This window comes from Acanthochromis polyacanthus, chromosome 5, assembly GCF_021347895.1.
Source record: "Acanthochromis polyacanthus isolate Apoly-LR-REF ecotype Palm Island chromosome 5, KAUST_Apoly_ChrSc, whole genome shotgun sequence".
In the NCBI taxonomy this organism is placed as follows: Eukaryota; Metazoa; Chordata; class Actinopteri; family Pomacentridae; genus Acanthochromis; species Acanthochromis polyacanthus.
The window spans coordinates 12,285,492-12,309,936 of record NC_067117.1 but is presented as its reverse complement, the minus strand read 5'-3'; the positions used below and the strand labels follow the sequence as shown (position 1 = coordinate 12,309,936).

The following is a 24,445-nucleotide window of genomic DNA, read 5'->3' as shown; positions in this document are numbered from 1 at the left end:
TGTGAAGGCTGCTGTTTGTGCTGTATACTGACGGTTGTTTCTATCATTTTGTCCGCCTCATTAGTATCAGTGGAGTGTAGACTGAATAATGCACCAATAAAACACTTCTCTCTAGACACTGAGATAGATTTATTTGGGATTTTTGAAGCACAGTAATGTCAACACATATGCAGAGATTAATAAATCAGCTGTATTTATTAGCTTTTACAGTCTCTAAAACTTCAAACACGCAATGTGTTATTTTCTGTGGCTGAATACTTTTATTAGTTCAGAAATAATGTGTACATGCAGTGATGTAGAATTAAGAAAAGTTGTAAAGGTGACAAAATGTGTTTGAGCGTGTTTTTTTTGAGTCATTTAAGCAGAAGAAGGCTGTTCAGGACTACAAACAAAGCATTCGGTATCATTTGTCTTTTTATTTGTAAAAGAAAAATGCATTTAAAATAAAATAATGATTCCTTAAGGACGGAAATATAAACTGACAAAACATAAAAATAAAACAAAAAAAAGAGAAATCTTCGACATTTTGTTTTGCTCAGCTGTGTGGCAATCATGCATGAAAGGCTACAGAACAGAACACTAAAACTCCCACAAAAGTGCATGAGAGAAAGAGGAGGGGGATTTACAGGAAAGCACCTAAAATTTACCTCAAAGGAGATGGAACATCAAATGACATTTATAAATGAACACAGGCCATTTGTTTTTCCAAGGCGGTAGTCTCTGCCAGAAACTGGCCTTCCAAATATCTAAATATATGTACAGATGGCTCACTGTTGGGCACATACAGTGATACTTAGCTTATAAACAACAATGCACTGCCACAGAGTGAACTACCCAACATAATACATTAAAAGTTTAAAAGTAGCCACAACTCAACTTGCAATATCAACATGTTTTTTTGCACATAATCACATCTATACTTAAACCCATCACCAGAACTGATAAAATTAGCACCAAACCACAGCAACAGCAAGATACAGTCTTTCAAGGTTCAAACGATAACAGGATCCCTCTGTTATTCACTGTTCAGTTTCTTAGTCACTTATTTAGGGTCCTTGGCAGGCGCAGCGGTGAAAAAAACTCTTGCTTCAGGGGGCAAAAGTTTACGGATAAAACGGATCACTCAGGAGATTACTCCCATGTACGTAACGCGGATGCCTAGAACACAAACAAAGAGCATTATGTTGCTCTGCTGCATTTCAGCTGCAGAGTTTGTGAGAGAGCAAGTGCCTCTCCAAACTTGACCCCCACCGTTTGCCTTTTATATCACAAAATGAAAAGCTAAGCTCCGTTTGTTTTCTTTGTGCATATCCTCCTGCTGCCATAGGATTCTCCTTTTAGCTGTTTAAATGAAACATCTTTTTTTCATGCATCCACTCTGAGCAGTGTTTTTCAATCAGATTAGTACAGCACATTCTGTTCTGTTTCACTTCCTGATGACTGTGCAGCCTGTATCCCTGAATGAACTCACCCGCGTGCTTCTGGTTACATCGAGACTCACACAGACATATTCTTGCAACTGCCTTGTCAGATTTGAGCACTTAGCACAACATTTAGTAAATGTGTTAGGCAATTTTCAGGAAGACCTGCTGTTTGTTGGTTTATTTTGACAAAGAATACATGACTTTTTGATGGTGAAAGCTGAGATGGTAAACAGTAATAAGCTGCAAAGCTCAAAATACAATCGATAAATCTCAACGTGTGTAATCCACATATGCTTCTTATATATGTATGAAACAGCAACAAACAGCTGATTGAACTTCTTCAACCATCTAATTTTCCTGTTTCCTACCGCACGGCTGCTTTCACCAGAGCAGAAACAAGATGTTTGTGATGTTTCAGGAAGGAAAATAACATCTCAAGTCATGTGTCACTATAGAAATCTATTCATGCATTTCTGTCCAGCTCAGCAAAGGTCAGCTCAGTTCATTTTGACCTCCAAAAAAGCACTAGAAGGCAGATGGAAGTGGCAACAAAGCTAGCAGGACACTGCGGCTCGAGAGCTCGGGAAAAACAAACAAAACTCTACTCGAGTAAACCGTCTTCACGCTTTTCTTTTCTGTCTAAATGCTTTAGCTATTTATGTGTTTATTTTTAATTGTTTAGGGTGAGACGTGATGCATGATAGGGTTGTGGTCGTGTTTTTAGAACACAAGACCACAATCATTGTGTTTCTGTTCTGTTTTTTTTATTTTTTTTCATAAGATGTTCTAAAACCAGACTGTGTGAAACCTAGTTTCTTCCGATAAGCAGATGCTCAGCAGATTACTCAGCCAGTTGACAACATCCCTGTGGGTCTGCAGAAACAGGTTCACTTGTGTTATGTCACCTTTATAATTAACAGGATCATCATGTTCCCTCCAGCAGACGCCTGCTGTCTGCCAGCAGTGTGGTCAGACAGTGTCCTCAGCACCTCTTATTGTGGGATTTACCCACCAGGAACCAGCAACAAAGTGCTTGAGCATCCCAGCTCAGACATTAAAGAATAGACACAGTTTTCTCACAGTGTCTCACATAAACAAATCTTTTTAACTTATTGGCCAGGATGGACCCACACTAGTGACTTATGCCATCTTTTAAAGTTTTTAAACATTGCAGCATGCAAGAATGAGGTGAACATAAATAGAAGAATCAGCCTTAAAACATGCTATAGTTCAAACAGTATATATTGCACTACTGATGCCGGTATCCTCAGACCAGAAAGGCACAAAAGCAAAGCTATAAAAATCTTTTATGACTGTTATGGGAATTTCAGCAGCCCCTGCACACCGCCGATGTAAATGTCTGGCCTCAGTAATAGTCTGAGTTCATCAGAGACTCTGATCCAATCCTAAACATATCAACTCTATGCAATTATCAGCAGATTATCCTTATTTAACCACAATGCAGCAGATATGCGTCATAATGAAATGGCCTAATGAAAACATGAAGAGTTCATGTAAATGTAGAAGCTGTGGGTTTCCATGTGGGGAAAGTCTCCTAACAGGCTGTCCTAAGTCTATGTTTAGAAAACTTTTGGGAATCACGGATTATTTTAGTGGATTCATACTACGATCACAGTTCAGATAATATATAGCCGCAGCAGAACCTGACAACTGTGAGAAGTTTGATTGGTCAACACGAATCAACTTTTATGGCTTTTTTAAAAGGCCATATTAAATATAACCTCAAAAAACAACCACAACAGTGCTAGTCTTTGATCAGTTTTTCCACAGCATCTTGTTAAAAAGTAAAAACTTCTAATCAGAGTGCATTGTTCTGCTTCATACTCCCTTAGTTCACTGTGTGTGTGTGTGTGTGTGTGTGTGTGTTTTAGTACAGTTTAGATATAGTGGTTGCTCAGTATTTCCGTTACACTTCAGGTGAACTTCTGCACTGTGTTCCCTGATAACCGTAATCTCCTTTTTTGTGCAGAATAATATTTGAATTGCAAACCTAGCCTCCATAAAATATAATGCTTTTTACCTCGTGTGCACCCGGTGTATTCATATTTTTAAACTTCATGGCATGACAGTAACTATGATCTTTGCTACTACAATTCACAGTACTTTTAATGTCACTTCTTTTCTAAAATCTAAAACTAATTAGCCAACAGATCTACCACATAGTTCAAAGAATAAATATTGCATGCACGTTACTTTTTCCATGCAGTCTTTACAGGACGGATGGAGTTCATTACTGTGAGCTTTCACTTTGATGAAACTTTAAACACTTTGACAGCAACAGTGGGAGTTTTTACCGTCAGTATTTACTTCAGTGTACTTCAATACTGTGGCCTTTATTACAGTAAAGTGTGGGGTTGGAACATATTCATGCGAGTGCTGTGATTAACTGTAATTATAAGTTTTCCTTTAACTCTTTGTCAGGGGCTGGAAGCACTTCATTATTTACTAGTACTTAAATTATAGTAAGATGGAAACTTAATTAGTCTAACAAGGCTTGAAAGTAAGGTATTAACTCAACAGATTTCCAAAAAAAAATCTGCAGCTCTATCTGCTTGCAAAAACATTTTTTTTTAAAAAATCATCATGCAGAATGAAACATCTACACACAACATCAGATTTGTAAATATGACTTAGCTCCAGGCTGCTTGTGGTATTCCCTTTTCTTCCTTTCTAGCTTTACAGAAAAGATCTGAATAGTTGTAAACACCGCAGCAATGTAAACACTGGTTGTTTGGGAAAAGATGACAAATGATCTCCACCCAGGCAAAAATCACAATAAAGGAAAATTATAACCAGGCAGCAGCAGCTAGTAGAAGACGATAATGATTTAAATAAAAAAAAATCTGTGCGCATTTGAGGAGATCCCTGCCTACCTACATACCTACCGTGGAGTTAAGTTAGAGAACAACCAAGTGTACTTTAACCATGAACATGTCCGATCAACAGAGATTAAAAAAAGAAAGGAAAAAAAGACGCCTTGTTTTTGTTTGTCACCGTCCATTTTACTGACACAGTAATCCGTCTGAGCGCGCGTCTTATCGGCCACTGAGGTGTGCTTTTATTTCGGTGCTTACACATCCCCGCCTGTGCGCTGGTGATACGTGTTGTCAGCTGAGCGGGGAGAGAGAGGACAGCCTGCTGCGGTACAGCCTGTTCCCGGCCTGGCTCGGCACGGAACGGGTTACAGGGTCAGGGTGTCTATTGGAACACAGTGTTCTCATCAGCGGCGGCGGTGTGGTACAGCTACAGTACAGCCGGAACATTGTGTTACTTTGTGGCTGCTTTCCAAGACCTGCCCTTAATTTTACACTAAACGCCCTCCCACAACTCTACACGTTCCTTCTCTCTCTCTCTCTCTCTCTCTCTCTCTCTCTCTCTCTCTCTCTCTCTCTCTCTCTCTCGTGTGTCTCTACCTCTATCTCTCTGTGTCATTTTCAAGTCTAAGCTCCATGTGGCTACTACTACTACACTGGCATCGTCACCGGAGAGCAAAGGCACAAAGAGGGGCGAGAGAGGAGACAGAACAGATACGCTACCTTACACCCAGAACATTTAGTACCCTGGATATGAGACGAGGAGGGAATTAGGAGGAAAGGAGAAGGAAAAAACAACAACAAAAAATACAGCGATTGACATATCAGCTGCTTCGATTCCTGGAAGATTTAAAAATTTTTTTTTGCAAAACACCACACAGGAAAATGTAAGTCAATTTATTCCGTCTTTTCTGTGCGTAAAAGACTAATTTAGGAGTCAATTAAGCCATAATGGTTTCCTTGCGCTTTTCTCCTCGCGTTTGCTTGACTTCCACTTGTTATACATCATTTTGTTATTCACTGTGATCCACCGGTTAGAATAAAAGATTAAAAGAGCGGGGCTGCATGCAGAGCCATGGGATGGATGCAGAATTGGCCACACGTGTGGGGGCATTTGAGGTTACAGCTGTATTCTACTGCGCTCTGGAAAATAAGGGCTGATTAAAGGCTGTGTGTGTTTGGAGGTGAGAGAGTGCAATGAATGTGGCACTTGGCTGTGCTGTCTCGGTGGAGGTGGATGAGGACAACAGTTTACATCCAGAAACCCTGTAGGCTTAGGTGTATCTTCATAAATGACAGGTTGTGTAACTGTTTTCTCCGAACTGTGACAGTACACTGTGGGTTCATTCTGCAACCCTGCTCATTTCTGAACCAAGTTGCACATTACTGGGCACGATGGTGGCCTCTGGATAAGTTCAAAAATGCATGGGTGCCACTGTGCATGTGTTTAGATTTAGTCTAAAGGTGGGCAGATGTGGCCCTCCTGAAATGGACTCGGGTAGGAGTCCCACAGATGAATCACCCTGCCTCGGGGAGAGAGTTAACCAAGATAAATGACTTATATGTCCAAGAACACTGAAAGATAAATAATTGAAAAGCCACCACAGTGTTGCCTTACAGCTGAAAAAAACAAAGCAGCCAGAGTTGAGGGTTTGTAGTTTCATGTCGTGTTAAAAGTAGCACTGAAAGCCTCTGCAGCTTTTCCAAAAACATGATGCACATTAACTTCACAACATCATTGGAACAGCCTGTGATGGAGGCTGTAAGGTGGAAATTAAAAAAAGAAAAGAACGACAGAGCGCTCTCTCATGTTAGACAAAGCTCTGCTTCAGGATGTCAGCTTACAGGTCTGCCATGCACACTGTGTACTCACATGTTGACATATGAATCAGCAGTGGAGCACGGATGTGAGACAGAATGTACAGATACCGTGTGCGTCTGTGAATGTGCTGTTTGCTTCATTGTGTTCTTGTTCCTGCATTCCTCCGCAGGCTGTCCGAGTTTAGGTACATGTAGTTTACATGCCGTCTCAATTTGTAAATATTTGCAGCTTGATCCCCCTTTTTCAGTGTTTACTAGTACGATTCATAAGCAAACAAAATAAACACTACAATTGACTCAATAGGTAACTTTTACTTATGTGAAATGAATAATGATGCAATTCATCACATTCATGCTCCAGTTGATTTATCCAAATTTAAATCACGTCCTAATGCAAATAAAAAGGTAGGCTGAATTTGACTTAATAAAATCAACCTTTTTTTTGTCCTAAATCTGAAGCTGGAATGTATGTGAGGGGGTCTCAGATTGGTGAACACCATCAGGCTTTGCCAGCGGGAAACTGTGAATAGAAGGAACATTGTGTTCAGAGACACACACATGCACACACACACACATACACGCACGAGTTGCATCTAAAATAAAATCCATGAAATTTAAAAGACACGGGACAAGGTGCTGCTGCTGAGAAATGGATATTTTACGCTGCTCTAGCATTGAAGAGTTCCACATACAAACACTTGATCTGCTGAAAGTGGCACCAAAGTGAGGAAGCCCGATAAACTGTGCAGATGTCAAAAAGACAAATCTGTTGGTTTCACCCTTGTGGGCTCAGCTTACACTTCTTTAGATCTCATTTGTTGCGTGTTGATACGACTGAGGACAAATGTTACTGCTTAATGCTTGTATTTACATGCTCTTGGAGACCTGCAGCAAAGCAGAGTTTTTATTTGCATCTGGGATGTAAAGGATGTCAGACGGGACAGCGGATGGAAAAATCCAGAAGAACTGATGTAGGGAATGAGGAGCTACTGTTCCTTTCTGTTAGAACAGCCTGTCCCTGAGCAAAGTTTAGCCTCAGATCATCTCCGTGGAAATGTTAAGTGGCTGCTGCTGTGTGCTGTCCGGTGTAACCCACCCCGTCCCCCACATCACTCCCCCGGTCTCTACAGTCAAAAGGATTTCACGTAGGTTGTGTTTTAAACTGAAAAACAGAATAGCAAAGGTCATCTACACTTCTGGACCTAAACTTGGGTGAGAATTAAGGTGTGATGGTGATTAAACATCAGTGAGATGATCTCACATCCTTATTTATACAGTTCCTCTTATAAACACAAAAGATACAAATAACAACAAAAAAAACCCCACAGACTTTATTTAAATCTTTTTCTATATGGTTTCACCAGGGTACAACCAGCATGCATTCAAGCATTTATTTATTTAAAATCAAACCACGTTTTACTTGCAATATATTCATTTTGAAAAGAAAATGTCCTGTCTTCTTTGTTTGCACTTGTTGGTCAGTGTGAAAACACAAATTGCTTGTCCAAATGCAGAGTCCAAAAATTGCACAGTGATTTCTGCCTTACCAAAAACTCTCCACAGCGGAAAATGCTCCCTTAAAAAAATAGCTTCATTATGTTTAGAAAAAGTACATTTCGTATCCAATTTGGCCAGATAACCCTGTGCAAACGAAGAGAGGGTTTTAGCTGAAAATGTTATACATCTAAATATAATAATGTTCCTACAGGGAGAGCTCCACACGATTGTCTGTGACAAGCGAAAAAGCATTTGTTGGTCTGCCTGACATGGTCTGTCTCATTGTAAAAGTTATTGCAATTCACTGCTCTGGCCAACAGTGCTAACCTTAGTAACATCTCAACACGGAGCGCAGCTGCTGTGATCTGATGTGAGCAAGTGTTAACGATCCAGCTGTTGCATGTGATAATAATCACTGGATTGTGTTTGCCAACATCCTTAACATAGCTAAGTAGCTTTTTCATTGTCTTCAGACAATGTCAAGATTATTGTGTCAGGGCGTGCTGCTAGTCTTGTATGCTGGTGCAGAAACATGTAGACAACAATTGCCGCTGTGATGAGAGAAGCAACATTTAGCAGCTTTAGCACCAACATGTAATTACAGTTTTATTGCTCTGGCAAAGCTGCTGCCGAAAGTCTTTTTGCCACATGGAGGCGTGAAATGCTGGCAGCTAACTTCTATCTATCTGTCAGTCTGTCAGGACAGATATCAAAGATTTTTGGTGCAGAAATATTTCCTTCAGTGTCAAATGTTCTGTTTGTTTATTATGTATTGTCACTGGTTTATGATTTGAAATCTGAGTACTTCTTGTACTCGGGCAAAGTACTTTCACCACTGCTTGTGTTTAGACAGCATTTTATGTTTGATTGCATTTCAGTTCCTGGGGAAAAGTATCTATCTGAGGTAAAATATGTCCTTGGTATTAAGATTGAAATATATGATCTTTTGTTTTTAAAGTATCATTTAGGTGCCGCACCAAACCAATCGTAATGGCACTATTATAGAAGAAAATAATCAAATGACATATAGTTGTTGTGAAATTATGAATTACTTTACATCTGCTTCTAAAAATAAATATCAAACTTTAAAACCTTTTTGGTACACTACAGACATGTATGGAAAGTAAGGCCACATTTGTAACATCTTCATTTATTCATCAATAAGATTGTCTTCATTTTACAAACTGGCACTCATTTGTATTTGTTTTCTTCACTGTGATTCTAGAAAGACTGTCGATATTTAGATGGCATGTTCCAGATTTATCATCCCCCTTTCCCCCACTGCACCCTGTCTCCCCCTCGTCTACTATCCCCCTCCCTTTTCCCGCTGCCCTGTGCATAAGCACAAATGTGCACAGGACACTCTGGAATAGTGTTGTGCAAATTGGTCCGAGAGATTTATCAGTCCCATTTTCAAGGCTGTGCTCCGACACCGGATTTTTTTTTTTTTGTCAGTGCTCACTGCTGGTAGAGATATTCACCGAATCTGGCAAAAAGCGTACTGGATTAGAATCCCTGACTTTACCTTTGAATTAAAAAATATATCTCTAAAAACTCAGCTCTAATATCAGTACTAGATTTAAAAGTATATCTGTCTACATTTGTGTAAGACAGGGTATCAGAACTTGTTTGTACAAAGTAGTAAAACTTAAAGTACAAAAATATGGCATGTCTTAACACAATATAAAGTATATCTCAACAATAGTGTTACGCAGTGGTTCATAATGATTTTGTAATGGGGAAAAAAGGGAGAATGACAATACTTAGTCTGATTTATGTGCTTTTATTTTTGGTAAGAAAACTAGTTCCTTTATATATCATATCTGTATTTCGTGAAGTAAAATGTAAGAAAACACAAGAAAAAGGAGAGTTATCTGGATTTGATGGTCCTTCACTTTATATTTTATTTGCCTAAAACAGTCAGATACATAAAAGAAAAGCTGCTGAGAAACCCCAGAGAGTTTACATTTGAGCTGTATCACAACAATGGAAGACGAGACCAAACCCAGATAAGATATTTTATCGGTGTATCACCCCAGTGCCTTGGTCAAAATCAACATTTTCACCTGTGTCATCCTAAACACTAAGAGAGATAACGTGACTCTATTTGTGATGCTGCAGCTTTATCAGTACAGTGTGTGCAAGTGTAGTCGAGCCCACGCTTTCTCTGTGCATATGAGGCTTTTTTTAGAGAGAAATCTGGAATAGTGTTGAAATGCTTATTAGAAAATAAGCAGTAGGGACATCTTATTCTGAATGAGGTTTGACTGTACAGCAGATTTAATTTAGGTGCCCGTGAACATACCCAGATGTCATTTATGGGCTGTCAAAGTGCACAAAGGGCCATAAAGGAACAGTGTTGTACATACTGTACCTCTGTGAGTACAGCACGTGTTACAAAATACAATGTGTGTGCCTTTAGGTTTATAGTTATGCAATTATCTGTAAAACTGAAACTGGAAATATATTTCAAGTGCTGGACATAGATTTAGAACACGTGTCCTTAAATAGCTGCAAGTTATGTAATGTGGTGGAAAAAGTCATATTTACTGGGTGGATTATGGAGATCTCATTGATAGTTTTTATCCAAGATCGTCATTTTTCCAGTGCTGCTCCAGAGTCATGCATCGCTTTTCTTGTTTTAAAATCCCAGAGTGAAATAAAGAGACACACAGACATATAGTTAACGGTGCTCTGATTGCTAACATGTAGGCTTGTGTGTTTATGTCTTTTGCAGTGTTGCTGTGTGATGCCCACATGCAGAAATGACCACTGATCAAGATTTGTCTATGGATGGCCAGTCAGCCAGAGCAGTGCTTGCTGCAAAGGGCACTGATGTAACACCCAATAAAGACCAAGGAGTTATCAAGGTATTTATTGTCATTGCTACCGTTTATTTGTCTATTTTATAGAAGGTGGAGAATTAAAAATCACAGAGGGATTATAGTGTCTGTTTATGCTGCTTTGATAGTACGTCTCAAGTCTCTAGAGCAGGTGGGTGTTTAAGGAACAGTGTCCTTTATTAACTTCCACAGTTGTTCTTACTCATTCTAAGCTTCATGAGGATTAGACACAGCTGCACGTCTCCAGGAATGTTTGAAGTTCACACTTCCTCTTTCAGCTGATCTGCGTAATTCCAGCTTGTTGCTATCAGTCTTTTAGCCGTCATGCATCCGGCTGTTACTCTTTACATTGTTGTGTTTGGACCAGGTTCCTTCAACAATGCAATTAAAGAGGTAGATTGCTGGATGGCAACCAACAGTATTGCCAAGAAGCTTTCCCAGATATTGCATAATGTTCTACTTGAGTGCAACCTTAAACCATATCATAAAAAGTGCCTTTATCTGGTTAGCAATGATAACAAAGATCAGAGCTAAAAATACCCATCCTATGTGATCTATCAGGGGTTTGTACAAAATTACAATTGATCAGTTTGTTCTTTAGCAATGTAAATGCCTTGTGAAGTGCTTTCCAGGTATGATCTCATTCTTCAGTTGCAGAGGATATACTTAAGTCAGATCGTTGCTTCAAATTTTATTGTACAAAGTAGGACTCATGTCGTGTTTTTTTGTGTATCCTCCTCTGTGGGTCTTACAGCTGCTCTGTCTTTAATTTCCTTTGTCCAGTGGTTAGTTGAAGTGGAAACGTGTCTTTGTGTGCAGGTGGTGAAACGTCAGGGACTAGATGGAGACCGGCCAATGATCGGGGACAGAGTAACGGTCCACTACACTGGGAGGCTGCTTACGGGGAAGAAATTTGACTGCAGTCGAGATCGTAAAGAGCCTTTTTCCTTCAATGTAGGCAAAGGTAGGTGACTTTACATTACTGTCAAAACTGATGGTGCTTCAGTGTTGTCTCTTTATTAAAGGAATAGTTTAACATTTTAGAAAATATATTTTTATACTTGCTGGAAGTTTGATGAGACAGATGCTACTCTCATTTCAGTTCATTAAATATGAAGCTTCAGCCAGCTGTCGGTTAGCTTAGCTTGAAAATAAGTAGCATCACTCTGTTCAAAATTAAGCAATTAGCACTTAAAAGACTTATGTTATATTTTTATATTAAACCAAGGAATAATCAGCCATATAAGCTAACCCCATCACACTTGGACTTTTTGGGTGTATTTTTGCTCCCGTCACATTTTCACTTACTACAGGCTCATTTTTCACTGCAATATGATAGAAATCCTGCACCTTGATAGCAACCATGGTGAGAAGTAGAGCGACCACAAAGTTATCTTCTGTGCAGCATGACATAGTTATAGTGCCTTAAATTCTAAAAAAGAAAAGTACAACTTGTCTGATTAATGATGCTACAAAAAAAGCAATCAATTTGTCCTGCATTTTTCCAAGTGCCCACAGGTGTTACCAATACAAAATACTGACTGATATCGAAATATTTCCATTTTAGGATTTTTTTTCATACTTGTCTCCTCTCAGCTCTATGGAAACAGCCTGCAGTTCAGCCGATAGCCCCTGAGTTACTGTCATGTGACTGCTGCTCACATCTGAGACAGTAATGGCTTCTTAGTTGTGCAGTTTTTTTTTTCTCAAATATAGCGCATAGCTAGTTGCTCCGTGTTTTTTGGTTCATGTTAAGGTACGCTAGCATCTTCTGGCAGTAGCTTCATACTTCACAAACAGATTTGAAAGTAATATCAAACTTTTCACCCCATTTTTAGTGACAACGTGATTGAAATATCTTAACCAAAATAGCGATCTGTTCCTTTAAATTCAAATGATTATATGTTTATTTGTTAGATCACCTTTGAGGCAATTTTTAAGAAAGGCAACAAAATCTCTTCATATTTTAAACTGGTTTCATCCACTCCCATGCAGGACAAGTCCTCAAGGCCTGGGACATCGGCGTGCTGTCCATGCAGCGAGGTGAGGTGTGCACCTTCTTGTGTAAACCGGAGTATGCTTATGGAACTGCTGGAAATCCCAACAAAATTCCTCCCTGTTCTTCAGTAGTGTTCGAGGTGGGTGTGCCTGCGTCACTGCTGCCTTTTGTGCCGTGCATTAATTCTGCATACCACCGAGGGACTCTGATAATTGAGGAGTATGTCTCATGTCTCTGCAGATAGAGCTCTCTGGTTATAAAATTAACTGGTTTGTCTATTTTAATCCCTTCACTCAAACAGCCAGTGCAGTCCAGTTGCCACTCTTAGTCTGTCAGCCTGGACCTCAGTGAGGATACAGATCTGATTATTCTGGAATTCTGTTTCATTAAATAGATTATTCTATAAACATCTAATCAATGATATTTATAATTTAAAGCTTAGGAAATTCAAAAGAGATGTAGTCAGCAGCTCTGCTTTACAAGTCACCCCTCTATGAACATAATTTATTCAGAAAAGTGAATACTTTTCCCCCATTTTACACCTTTTATCAGTGTTTCAACTTTGTAATTGCCAGCGGCAGAATAACTGTGTCAGATGTTAACAAGTGTTTTATAGCAAGGTGTTCCCTTCACATGTGACTGGTGATTATATTATGCACAGACAGACCTATTAAGGTTGTATTAGGTTATAAATTTATGTATTTTTGTAACCATTAAAAATACACCAGCTAGCATCCATATGTGGAGGCTGGTGTCTAAACTTATGAGTGCAACTATAGTGAAAAGTCTTTGTTATAATATAAACGTTCTTCAAAGCATTAAATTAAATTGTTGTCACTCATAAAATTTAAACCATTGAATTTAATTTAATTTTTGTGAATGTACTACACAATGCCAGAACTTAACCTAATGTGTTTTTGGCTGTGTATTAAATGTTTATATGCCTTATAATATAAATATGGTGCAGTAAACCTCTACTGAATCTTGTTGCTCTTACTCTAAATCCCACAGACAACTGAAGGAACAGTCATTGCAAACTTGAGTCAATTTTTTGTTTAAATCCAGAGAATGTTATTTTAAAAGCTAACGGAGATTCAAAAGTTTCCAAAGACACCCAAGGCCAAATTGAGGAAGTTGTGTCCAAAATGATGCGACACCAGTAAAGCATTGGCTCATAAAATGTAGCTTCAACAAAGAGCTGCAACAATATTTATGGATTCGTTGACGCACTAAAGAAGTGGAATAAGAGGAAGGCCAAAAGGCATGTTGTCTTTCCAAAAAAAAAAAAATGCTGGAATCTGTAAAAACAGAAAGCATTGTTTGATTCGTAACTTTCTGATGATCCTTGGACTACTTAGTCAATGTTCAATTATGTTGGGAGAACTTAACCACATCTAAGCTAAAACGGTGATTTTCATTAAAATCTCTTTATTCTACATTTGTTATCTGCCAAAACAGAAATATTTGCTCCAACCATTTGTAAAATAAATTAGAATTTTCTGCTTCTTGGCACAACTGTGTCTGACTCTGGAACTTCCAGTCCTGTGAATAACAAAATTCAGGAACTTTTCGACTAAATGGGGCTGAACTGCAGATGGCGCTTACACAGAACAGAGAGAGGACAAGCATGGAAACTAATTAAAAATATTAGTAGTAAAATGTTTATAGTATGTAGAACCACTTTTCTCCCAGTATTGGTAACACCTGTGGGCACTTGTAAAAATGTTCAAATTGATTTTAGTTTTCTTTCAACCTTTGTAAAATCAATAAATACATAAAGATATTAAACTTGTGTTTTTTTCCTCTTGTATGATTTATGTCTGAGTCATACTGGGAAACACAGAGTACACTGCGCCATTTACGGCTAGATCCTGACCGATTCTGTCCTTCATGTTGGGAATAATTTGATATTTAATGAACTTACCGCTGTTATGTCACACGAGTACATGTGCACTGGAGAGGTTTTTGATTTCTTTCTTCTTCTAGCTGTGGTTTTGCTTCTTCCACAGAGGTCAGGACTTTATATTTTAGTGAAAAATGAGCCCTCAGCAAGTAAATATGTGACAGGAGCAAAAATGTTCCTGTCACAAAGTATAAAATTGATGTCAATGTCATTTCGCATGAGAAAGGCATTTGCAGGTAATAACTGGCTGATCCATTGTATTTATCCTATTAGACGTATAATGGATACACACACTCTGTATGCCTGAGTTCACAGTGTGCTTTTATTTCCAACACTCATTATTATGTCTTCGTTTGTTTTCTTGTTTGCTGTGATGACTCCTACTTATTTTTCGTTATGTATTTGGTTTTCTCCACCCACACCTACTGTGGCACCATATACAAAGCTCTGCAGAGCTGGAATTTTGTATTCTGCCTTATATCACTATTTGTGAAGAACAATGATGGAATCAATTTTTCCAACAACGCAGATGGAGCTGCTCAAGTTTGAAGGGGAGGCGCTCACGGACGACGGCGGCATCATAAGGAGAATAAAGGTCAAAGGGGACGGTTACACTAACCCCAACGATGGAGCAACTGTTGATGGTAACAACATTATTTGTTTCTTAGATAACTACGGATATTGTGCTAAATAACAAGTACATTAAATGGTAACATCAGAGGTTAAGCTGTGTCATGTGTCCCACAGTGCACCTACAGGGAAGCTGTGGAGGCCGGTTGTTTGACTGCAGGGATGTCAGCTTTATTGTTGGTGAAGGTGAGGATAAAAGCATTCCCCTGGGAGTGGACCGAGCCTTGGACAAGATGCAGAGAGGAGAGTGCTGCATACTTTACTTAAAACCAAAGTAAGTTACCAACAAAGCTTAAAATCTGATCTTTGTCGCTGTTTGCTCCCTCAATGTACATACAGTGAAGCCTCTCTGTGGGGTTTCTTTGTGAATTATGTCGGCTGGATTTTCATGCTGCGTCGGCTCATTCATTACACTTGTAAACCCACAATGCGATTATGTTCCCCGGTACTATTTACTTTATGGGACTTGCAGTGCTGCTTCCAATAAACTTTCACATGGGTGACCATGTGGGGTCAGTGAAAATAATCAGAATGAGAATCACTTTATTCATCCCCGAAGAGAAATTCAGTTAATTTGGTTGTTACACAGAATCCAGAAGTCATAACTGAATTTTAGGAATTCTATGCACTTTAGTTTGTTATTTTACAGTTATTGTTATTAATTGCCTGATGTGCATAGACAAGAATAAATAGCATTTTGGTTATTGGGAAGGCCACCTTTCAGAATAGCTCAGGAGAAGATGCTGCTGTAGTTGAAGGGAGAAAATCCACTTATAGACAAGACAACCACAGTATATTTCAGTACCGAAAATTTTGTTCATTTGTGATGAGAATTTATTAACAACATTAACCTATGGCACAATTAAATCTGTTTTCGTTGTTACGAGGTTACCTTTTGCCATATTTTGGTGTTTATTTTAATGAATTATAAAGGCCAGATCCATTCACGCTGCTGAAAATATCCTGATGTGAAACAAAAATCCCCTTAATACAAAAACTCTCTTGTAACAGAAAAATGTTGTGAGTTTCGTCAATGGATCAGACTTTTACAGTAAAATATTATCCAGCTGCGATGGAGCTCAGGATTCCACTGTGTGACAAAAGATTTAACTGCAGCCTCGAAACTGTGTCTCTTTGTGTGGCAACTCACCGTCTGAACACAGAGTACACTGCGTCATTTACGGCTAGATCCTGACTGATCCTGTCCTTCATGTTGGGGATAATTTAATATTTCATGAAGTTACTGCTGTCATGTCACATGGGTGAATGTGTGCAACTATCTTGTTCATATGGGTCCTGTTGCTGTTTGATGTTGCATGTGCGTGATAAATGTGGAGGACAGATTCTTACAAACTAAATTTCAGCTCCTGGTAAGGTTTTGCCAAAATCCGGATTGCGTTCATTATTATGAAAATTTGATGTGACTGTCTTTGTTGTAGCAAAGTTTCAATTTGTTCTAGATGTGAAACTGAGGAGCAAAGAGAATGAGATGAAACTGAACATGCGTTAAAAATGTTCTATAATTTTGGTGAGATCTGTGCGGGTACTGCTGTCAACTGAAGACATGCAAACTGCATCTTTTGCTCTCTTTGGTATGTTTATGGACGGGTTACAAAGCCAACTGGCTGCTGTTCTCCATCACTGTTGCAGGCAGGACTCCAGACTAACTTTTTTTTCCTACAGTGGCCCCTAACTTAAAATTTTAGGAGCGCAAGCAGAAAATTTAGGGGCGCACACCAAAATCGACCAAAGTAAATATTCACATCTCCTCTCATTTCCACTGTATTACTGATAAATACTTGCACAATAAATGCAGAAACTATGTTTTCAATTCACAATTTATTGTGCAGCACTTGACAAAACATAACAAGAAAAGCGCTTAGAGAGCGCAGTACTCCACCAAAGCTGCTCAGCTGACATATAATTTCCAACGGATGAAATCTGTAATAAAAAAGACCTTGTGCTGAGTACAGGCATATGTTATGCATGTGCACGTTATGTATTTATACCGAATCACGTGTAAATTACTCTTATAAAGGTCTGTTGATCAGTTGATCAATTCTGGCAAGCCTTTGTTTTGCTAGTTTTAAAATAACCGTTCCCTTCAGGCTTTTATTTTGAAGGCGTATTTTTAATGCTACGGGCTTTGATTTTGTGACCATTCCAGCAGCACAGGAAGTGTTTCTCTAAGAAGAGGTTTCTTGACATGACGAAGACGCTGCCGAAAAGTCCGAAAATCGACGTAAAGATGAAAGAAAACGGTTCCACACTGTTGCTGTCTAGCAACTTAGAAGCAGCTAGCTGGAATGGGAAAAAACTCTTATGGTGTTTCCCGAAGAAAGGACTGAAGGACAAAAAGGTGAATTTGTATTTAAAATAAGGCTGAACGTAAACGGTATTGCGAAACATCAGGAGCTTCACTTTCATTCGCGCCCTGCTCTTCGTCTCCTTTCTTCTTCTTTTCGAGTTTTGTCAGTTGGTAAACCAGTTCATTTGCGCATGACTGTCTATTGGGCAGAAGTTTGTAAGCCACAATAAATATTCAATAATAATTTTTAAAAAAAATTACTGTTCGCACATGCGCAATAGATGAAAGATTTACTCGCACTGGCTCAAATTTTGGTCGCAAAATGCGACCATTTAGCCGCAGTCTGGAGCACTGGTTGCAGGTCAGCTAACGCTGCTTTCACTTGCACTGGGATACCGTAGTCCCATTAATTGAAACTTGCACATGGGAGATTCATTGATTATACTTAACCTGTCAGATCTGGGATGGCTACTGGGGTTTCAATGGGGCTTCAGGGAGGCCGTGGTCAGTATTTGAGCAGTGCTCGGCATAGTAACATTTATGTTTCACACATTGTGCAGTCAGAAATCATGAAGTTACTGACATTTTAATGTCTTTTCAGGGCTGGAAAACACTCACTGAAAGTAATATCCGTATTAATGAATGGTACTGATGCTGACCAAGTGATATACTTCACTGGTCAAAAATGTACATGTACAGTGGTTTCCACGTCTAAAATGTCAGGCTCACAGTCTATAAGGCTCGGAATTTATCATTATTGCTGCTCATAGTATTCTCCTTTCATACAAAGAGCTCATATGTAACTTAGTTCAGCTCGCTGTTCATGTAGTTTTGTTTGTGGTTTTGTTTCCCATTTTTTAAAATCAGAATTTTTCATTTAAGCGTAAATTACATGCAAACAATAAAGGTGGAAAATATGAACAGAAAATACATGCTCAGTAAAGCCCAGACCACAGTGTATCACTCCTTAAATTTAAGTATCGCATACATCAATCAAATAGACAGGAATACAGAGGAATTATAAAAACAAATAGTACACAGTGTACTGCCTTAACCACATCATATCATTCTCACAGCCGTGCCCACACCAGCACCTCCCCGTCATCCCTTCAGGCAAAAACAAAACAAAGTACTGGTGATAAGTACTTGGAATTCATAGCACACTAAGTTCAAGTCGCTTAATAACACAGTAACAAACCTAAAGGGATACAAACAAAAGACATAAGTGTTTCTACAGTTCAGATAAGGAAAAATCCATATTTATCTCTCGAGAGGAACTTTTCCATCCGTTTCTGCACATGCAACAAAAATGTTTTTCAGACACTCCGAAATTTCCTGAAATGCGCTGTATATTTCTTGCGGTATGTGTGTAATCATACCATGACTTGGCACTATCCTCTTCAATCAATTCCACTTAGTTTATTTTAGCTTTTCCTGTTAAGAATTATCCGCCTCTCTGCTTGCAAAATAGACGTGGTCACTGTGCATTCTGGATCTGTTTCATATTAAATCCTTGGATGTATAATATAAATTCTTTGTCTAAACACAAGTGTACCAAAATTCCCCCCAAAATGAAAGCAGGTTTCTTTTACATGTTTGCATTTTGAGACAGTGTTTTGAATAGAAGTTTTTTCCTCGGGTTTTAATTTATGTTACAGATGGAATTATGACTCTTAGTGTCATGTTTCAAAATAACTGTTCTTTTTCTTTTGTTTCTTTCCAGTTTCTTTAGTGCTGTCATGTTTTTTATGTTTACAGATATGGCTTTGGAAGTGAAGGTAAACCAGAGTACAAAATTGGACCAGACAAAGACGTTGTATATGAAGTTACCCTCAAAGACTTTCAAAGGGTGAGAACTAGTTTTTACTTTCTATGCTTTAATGAATAAAACAACACATTGGATTTTTATTTCTTTCTATCTACTCCATAGTATAGTCATGTACATACTTTATCTAAAACATAAATGCCTAAATTAATTCACTCTCTGTGAATTCCCTAAAGGCTAAAGAATCCTGGGAAATGGACTTGAGTGAAAAGCTGGATTTGGTTGGTGACGTGAAGAATAAAGGGAATCAGTATTTTAAGGTACAGTTCCTATGCTGGTCTTATGTCTTATACATAATTTTATTCTTGTTTATATCTTTGTAAGTTGCTTTTATGTTTCTTTATTAGGCAGGACGGTACTACCAGGCAATCATCCAGTACCAGCGCATCGTTTCCTGGCTGGAGATGGAGTGTGGTGCTGGAGTGGAGCAACAGAAGAGGATACAAGACTGCATCGTGACAGCTCACCTTAACTTGGCGTTGTGTTTCCTGCGGATAAAAGAGTTTTCGCAAGTCATAGACAACTGCAACAAGGTGAGCTGCATGGCCCTGATGATGGTCCACGTCCTCCCTCAGTGTAGCTGCTGAGTGTTCTGCGTAGTTTTTTTGTTGCTAATTGATATTGCGACGCTGTGTGTGTTGGTGTCAGGTAATTGAGCTCGATAAGGGCAATGAGAAGGCTCTGTATCGTCGGGGGGAAGCCCGGCTCCTCCGCAACGAGTTTAGCCTGGCCATGGCAGACTTTCAGCAAGTGCTGCAAGTCAACTCCTCAAATCGTGCAGCTCGTGCTCAGATTTCCATCTGCCAGAGCAAGATTAAGGAACATCATGAACAGGACAAGAAAACCTACGCCAACATGTTCCAGAAATTTGCAGAACGGGACGCCAAGGTCTGTAAAATCACTACCCTTGGCTAAATGTAGAACATGTTGTCAGTCTGACTTGTTTTTGTGCTTTGCTCTTCAATACTTTCTCATTTTGTTTCTTTTTCTTTTCCTTTTTCTATTTCTTGTCTCTTCCTTGAGAAATCACCATGTTTCCTGGAGTTGTATTAATAAACTACCAGTTGTTTTAGGATATTTTGCAGTGGAAAAGCAAAATTGAAACATAACAACACTACAAAAATTCCACCCATTGCATTTATTTGTACTGAGGCAAGTAAACAAGACAACTACGCTTCACAACCACTAAGAGATGGAGGCGTTTTATTTCAGCATGTACTGTAACAGAACCAGGTCTTTTGTTTTTTTCAGCTCTGGAAGATACATAAGAGGCTTTTTAGGCATGTCTGACTTCTGTAACTCATTTCAGAATATATACATTTACCTTTTCGAGAACTCATGATCGGCCATTTTGGGAATTATGGTTTAAGTTACTGATCCATCCCTCCAGTTCAGTTCAGCACTAAATTGTGCTTCTGTGTCATCCCAGCACTTCTACAGGATTATACTGACACCTAGTGTCTAGGTTGAGTTTCTCATCTATTGATGCAGAAATCCTTTTTCTGTCCAAAACAATGTCAAGAGCATTTAAAGCAACAACACAATAATAATTTAATTGAAGTCAAAATAGTCTTCCTTTATTTCGATTAAATTATGTTTACCTAATTTTTGGAGACACATTTTATAAAATAGATAAATTGCTAGGATATTTATGGTTTATTGATTTTTATCGTATTTCAGCCGGTCTTTAGCTATGAACTATCACAAGAAATACTGTTTTCCTGTTGCTGTGGTCATTTGTACTTCATCTGAAACATTGTGTCTCCTGAACAGACGAGGAGGACGAAGAGGAGGCGGGATGAGAGCGAGAGGAGCGGCATGAACGGAGAAGTGGGTATTAAACGGCGGCGGAGGAGTCAGGACTGCCTGCCGTGACAGTGACATCTGAAAGGGAGAGGAGAAAGCTTCCCTTTGCTTTCCAGGTCCAGGGAGCAGAGGCAGGAATGAAGTTAAATAAAAGCCTCTAATCCAAACTTCTTTATCCCGAAATCCTGCGTGACCATTCCCGCATATAAAGTAGAGCATAAGCAGGGACGTTTGCAAGCCACACAGCATTTCCCCTGTCACATGGACTGTCGAACTGCCAGGACGCAGCTCCCAGTGGATTTAGTGCTACAGAATCAGTGAGCTAAGATTGGTGAGCACTTCAAGCCCCCTGTCTTTGATTTTGAAAAACTATGGTTTGATTACTTCAAGAATGCAAAGAAACCTCATTTTCTTTGTCGTTAGCCTACTGTGTAGAGTTGACATGTGCCTCCACAGTGTGCTTCTGATTCCAAAACCACGCTCGTTGGTTTTCAGACCTCTGACTTGTGTTTGGTATTCAGCCTTTTTTCGGGGCAGCTGCATGCATGCACCACAAGGTGTTTGGGATTCAGACTTGAAACTTTGCTAATTTTTAAATGTGCAATATGTACTTTGGATAAAAGGTGTAACAAGTCCTGTCAGCTCAGTGGTATGTTAAACAAAAATACAATCAATCCTGCATTTCTGTTTTGGCTACAACTTAGAATTCGATTGACAATGAAGAATCAGAGTATAGGCACTTACATAAGCCTGCGTTCATTTCGAGTTGGAATATTGTTAAAACCTGCAAATCAGTGACTTTAAAAAAAATATTCTCCTGAGCTAAATGTTTAATGTGGTCATAAATGACAGACACAAACCATAAATTCTCACCAGACCCAAAGCATTGAGCAGAATCTGAAAAAAGCACAAAGTACAGATTGTAAATTCTATAAAATCACAACACTGAAATTGTGGAATGATCACAATTTAGAGCTTTTGGTTATCGCAACTGAATTGTTATGAGATTAATTTCCTGCATTTGCCTGTTTCCTATAAAGCCAAATCACTACCTGTTCCTCCAAATCCAAACTAAGGTTTGGAGTTATTATTTCCACAAAACACAACTCAAATTTGGTGCTTGGTTTTGGGCAAAGATGAGGCATTGTTTTCCTAATATGGGTCAGACAGTGGTCATGCACTAACATAATTTATTCCTGAATACATGCATGCTGAAATCTTGTATTTTAACCATTAACCATGTGAGGGAGTAAACGTAGTTTATTTTACAAGGAGCCAGTCTTGTTTTGTAGTTGATGAAGCAAGTAAACAACAGAAGATAGTTGTCTGTTGAGTGATAACAGGTGAATTCTGTGGACTGATGGCAGCTGCAAAAACTTTAATAAAATGAAAAAAAAAATACAACAGAGAAATTATACATCTATAAAAGTGAATGTTTTCGCTCCTGAGCTTCAATAGAATTTAGTGACTGATGACTCAAACTTTCTTCTTCTGTTGCACTTCTTGCACGTCGATCTATCAGCTAATTGCATAAAGAGCATGGCACAATCTCTGATGCACATAAAACCGTCATTGAGCAGGTAAATACATGCAGCGTTATTTCAACAAATCAAAAAAAATTAGGATTGACACCGACCACAAAATGAATGCACCGCATTTCTGCCTTTGTATTTAACAGGGTAGATGTAGTGAGTACAAGTGACTGAGGGACATAAAAACTGCAATTTAGCTTTAAAAATAATCCGAACCACAGCTTTCTTTGAGCTTTTAACAAACGTCATGAATTTTTCTGTTTTGGTAATGTGATCAGCTACATATCTTTACATTTGTGCGGTTACTTTTGCCTCAGTCCTGAAACAGGTGTTTCTTTATTTCACACTCAATCTACTCTTTTTTTTATTTCATTTTTAAGTGTGTGAATGTTAGTATAGTGGACAATGATGCACTTTGGTAACTGTTAAACCGACACTGTTATCTTTTCATAAACTGTCTGGATGAAATCAAGACAATAATTTTGAGATGTTTTATAAACATTGGTTCAGAATGAAAACCTTAGCTGTCTTAAATATTTTGTGTAAAAAAATCAACAGTGTGTCGATATATATTGTTGTATGTTAACAAGGTTTTTAAAGAGCTTGTTGCTAAATGTTTTCAAATACTGCTGGCTCTAAACACTCAAACATTTTGTACAGTGGAGATGAGCATGAAGTACTTTTTCTAGCCATTATGAACTGTATTTAAGAATATACAGACTATTTTACCCCACTGTCAGCTACAACTAAAAGTAAAATATTGACAGGTCTCCTACTGCTACATTGACCATTTTGATGACTTGGAAAAAAAATTTCCAGGAGTTACTTTGACAAAGAAACGGGGCGTTAAACTGCAGTATGGCCAATGTGACATTGAATTCAAATTGAAATGTTATGTCATAAAAAAATGTTTACATGTATCCAGAAGATTATTCCCCTGTAAAGCAAAAAACAAAAAAAATGTGATCAATGTTTTAAACTGGCATTTATGCAAAAGAAATATTTTCAGAAAAAAACTGCATATGGTACCTTTGTTCATGTCCTCTTTATATATATTTTTTATTTTTTTGCACTTTAAAAGCATTAAATAAATCCAAGAGTTGCATTTCAAGAGCAATGTCATCTGCCGGTCACTATATTACTGTCTAATTACATCTTTAAAGATTTTTTTGCATTGGAAGAGCTGTTCTCATAAAAATGGTGAAATGGGGAGAGGTTTTTAGCTTTCATCAAAATTATGTGTGCCAAGTTCATATATAAGTTGACATAAAAGTACTTGAATTTCTATTTTTCTGTGTTCTATAACTTAAAGTCTTGTTCCAAGTAGAATATATTAGATACTTTTAGAGACATAGTTCAGACATATTTCAATCAGGCATGTCTTTGAAGATCATACGCGAAGTGAATTAGAGCTGCAGATTTTTACCGACACTCAGGTTTAGCTCATAGACTGTAGAATAAAGTTGGACGTAGCAACTGGCTCCAAAAATGAAGCCCCCTGGAAGTGTCAAAAACTTGCAGTACCACCGCATCCGACAGGGGCTGGCTCCAAAACATGCCATAGACCCTAATTCTACAAATTGAAACAGGAAAGACTGCTTTTCTACAGCTCAGGATTTTTTTCATTAGTCGTCATGGTCAAAACCAAAGAGCCAGTGGCCAATCTGAAAACAAAACAAGATTGAATTTTAAGTAAGTCTGCTCACTCTGGACAACTTTTTCAGGAAGTGCAACATTGAAATGGAGGAGGAAACAAACATATTGATTTGAGTTCCACATGCGTTTTGTGTTACCATGCCGATGACGTCTTCCGTTTTCCGGTGAGGCGACAGGGCGTCCCATTCCTGATGATCGTATTTATACCCTCCCCCTTCAATAATAGGTGCCCTCCACAGCTGCAAGTGTGACTTCTTTTGGAGTGACACTCGGTAGTGGAGGGGGAGTGTGGAGGGGGCGGTTTGGGATTCAGCCGAAATGTTTGACTGCAGTCATAAAGCAGGAAGACACTGAGCTGCTCAGGTGT

General features: G+C 38.6%; 1 protein-coding gene and 1 long non-coding RNA gene across 2 annotated transcripts; one reads left to right on the top strand and one right to left on the bottom strand.

The window, feature by feature from the left end:
- Positions 1-105: 105 nt before the first annotated feature.
- LOC127534216 (uncharacterized) lies at positions 106-4,765 on the bottom strand. The gene is made up of 2 exons (XR_007942250.1): positions 4,331-4,765; positions 106-1,158 (listed from the first exon to the last, which is right to left on the bottom strand). It is a non-coding gene; the product is annotated as an uncharacterized LOC127534216 (long non-coding RNA).
- An 80-nt stretch (positions 4,766-4,845) lies between these two features.
- Positions 4,846-23,533, top strand: fkbp5 (FKBP prolyl isomerase 5). Its single transcript, XM_022189251.2, has 11 exons — positions 4,846-5,145; positions 10,314-10,446; positions 11,239-11,383; positions 12,415-12,557; positions 14,851-14,965; positions 15,069-15,225; positions 19,018-19,108; positions 19,261-19,344; positions 19,432-19,617; positions 19,733-19,972; positions 20,858-23,533. The coding sequence occupies exons 2-11, from the start codon at positions 10,342-10,344 to the stop codon at positions 20,957-20,959; spliced, it is 1,368 nt and encodes a 455-aa protein (XP_022044943.2). The 5' UTR covers positions 4,846-5,145; positions 10,314-10,341; the 3' UTR covers positions 20,960-23,533.
- Positions 23,534-24,445: the final 912 nt, after the last annotated feature.

What these genes read in the sequence shown, in the direction of transcription:
- fkbp5 (XM_022189251.2), top strand. Translation starts at nt 10,342, where the DNA reads ATGACCACTGATCAAGATTTGTCTATGGATGGCCAGTCAGCCAGAGCA. An exon ending in ATACTTTACTTAAAACCAAA is followed by an intron (nt 15,226 to 19,017) that starts GTAAGTTACCAA and finishes TTATGTTTACAG; the next exon opens with ATATGGCTTTGGAAGTGAAG. An exon ending in AAGGGAATCAGTATTTTAAG is followed by an intron (nt 19,345 to 19,431) that starts GTACAGTTCCTA and finishes TTTCTTTATTAG; the next exon opens with GCAGGACGGTACTACCAGGC.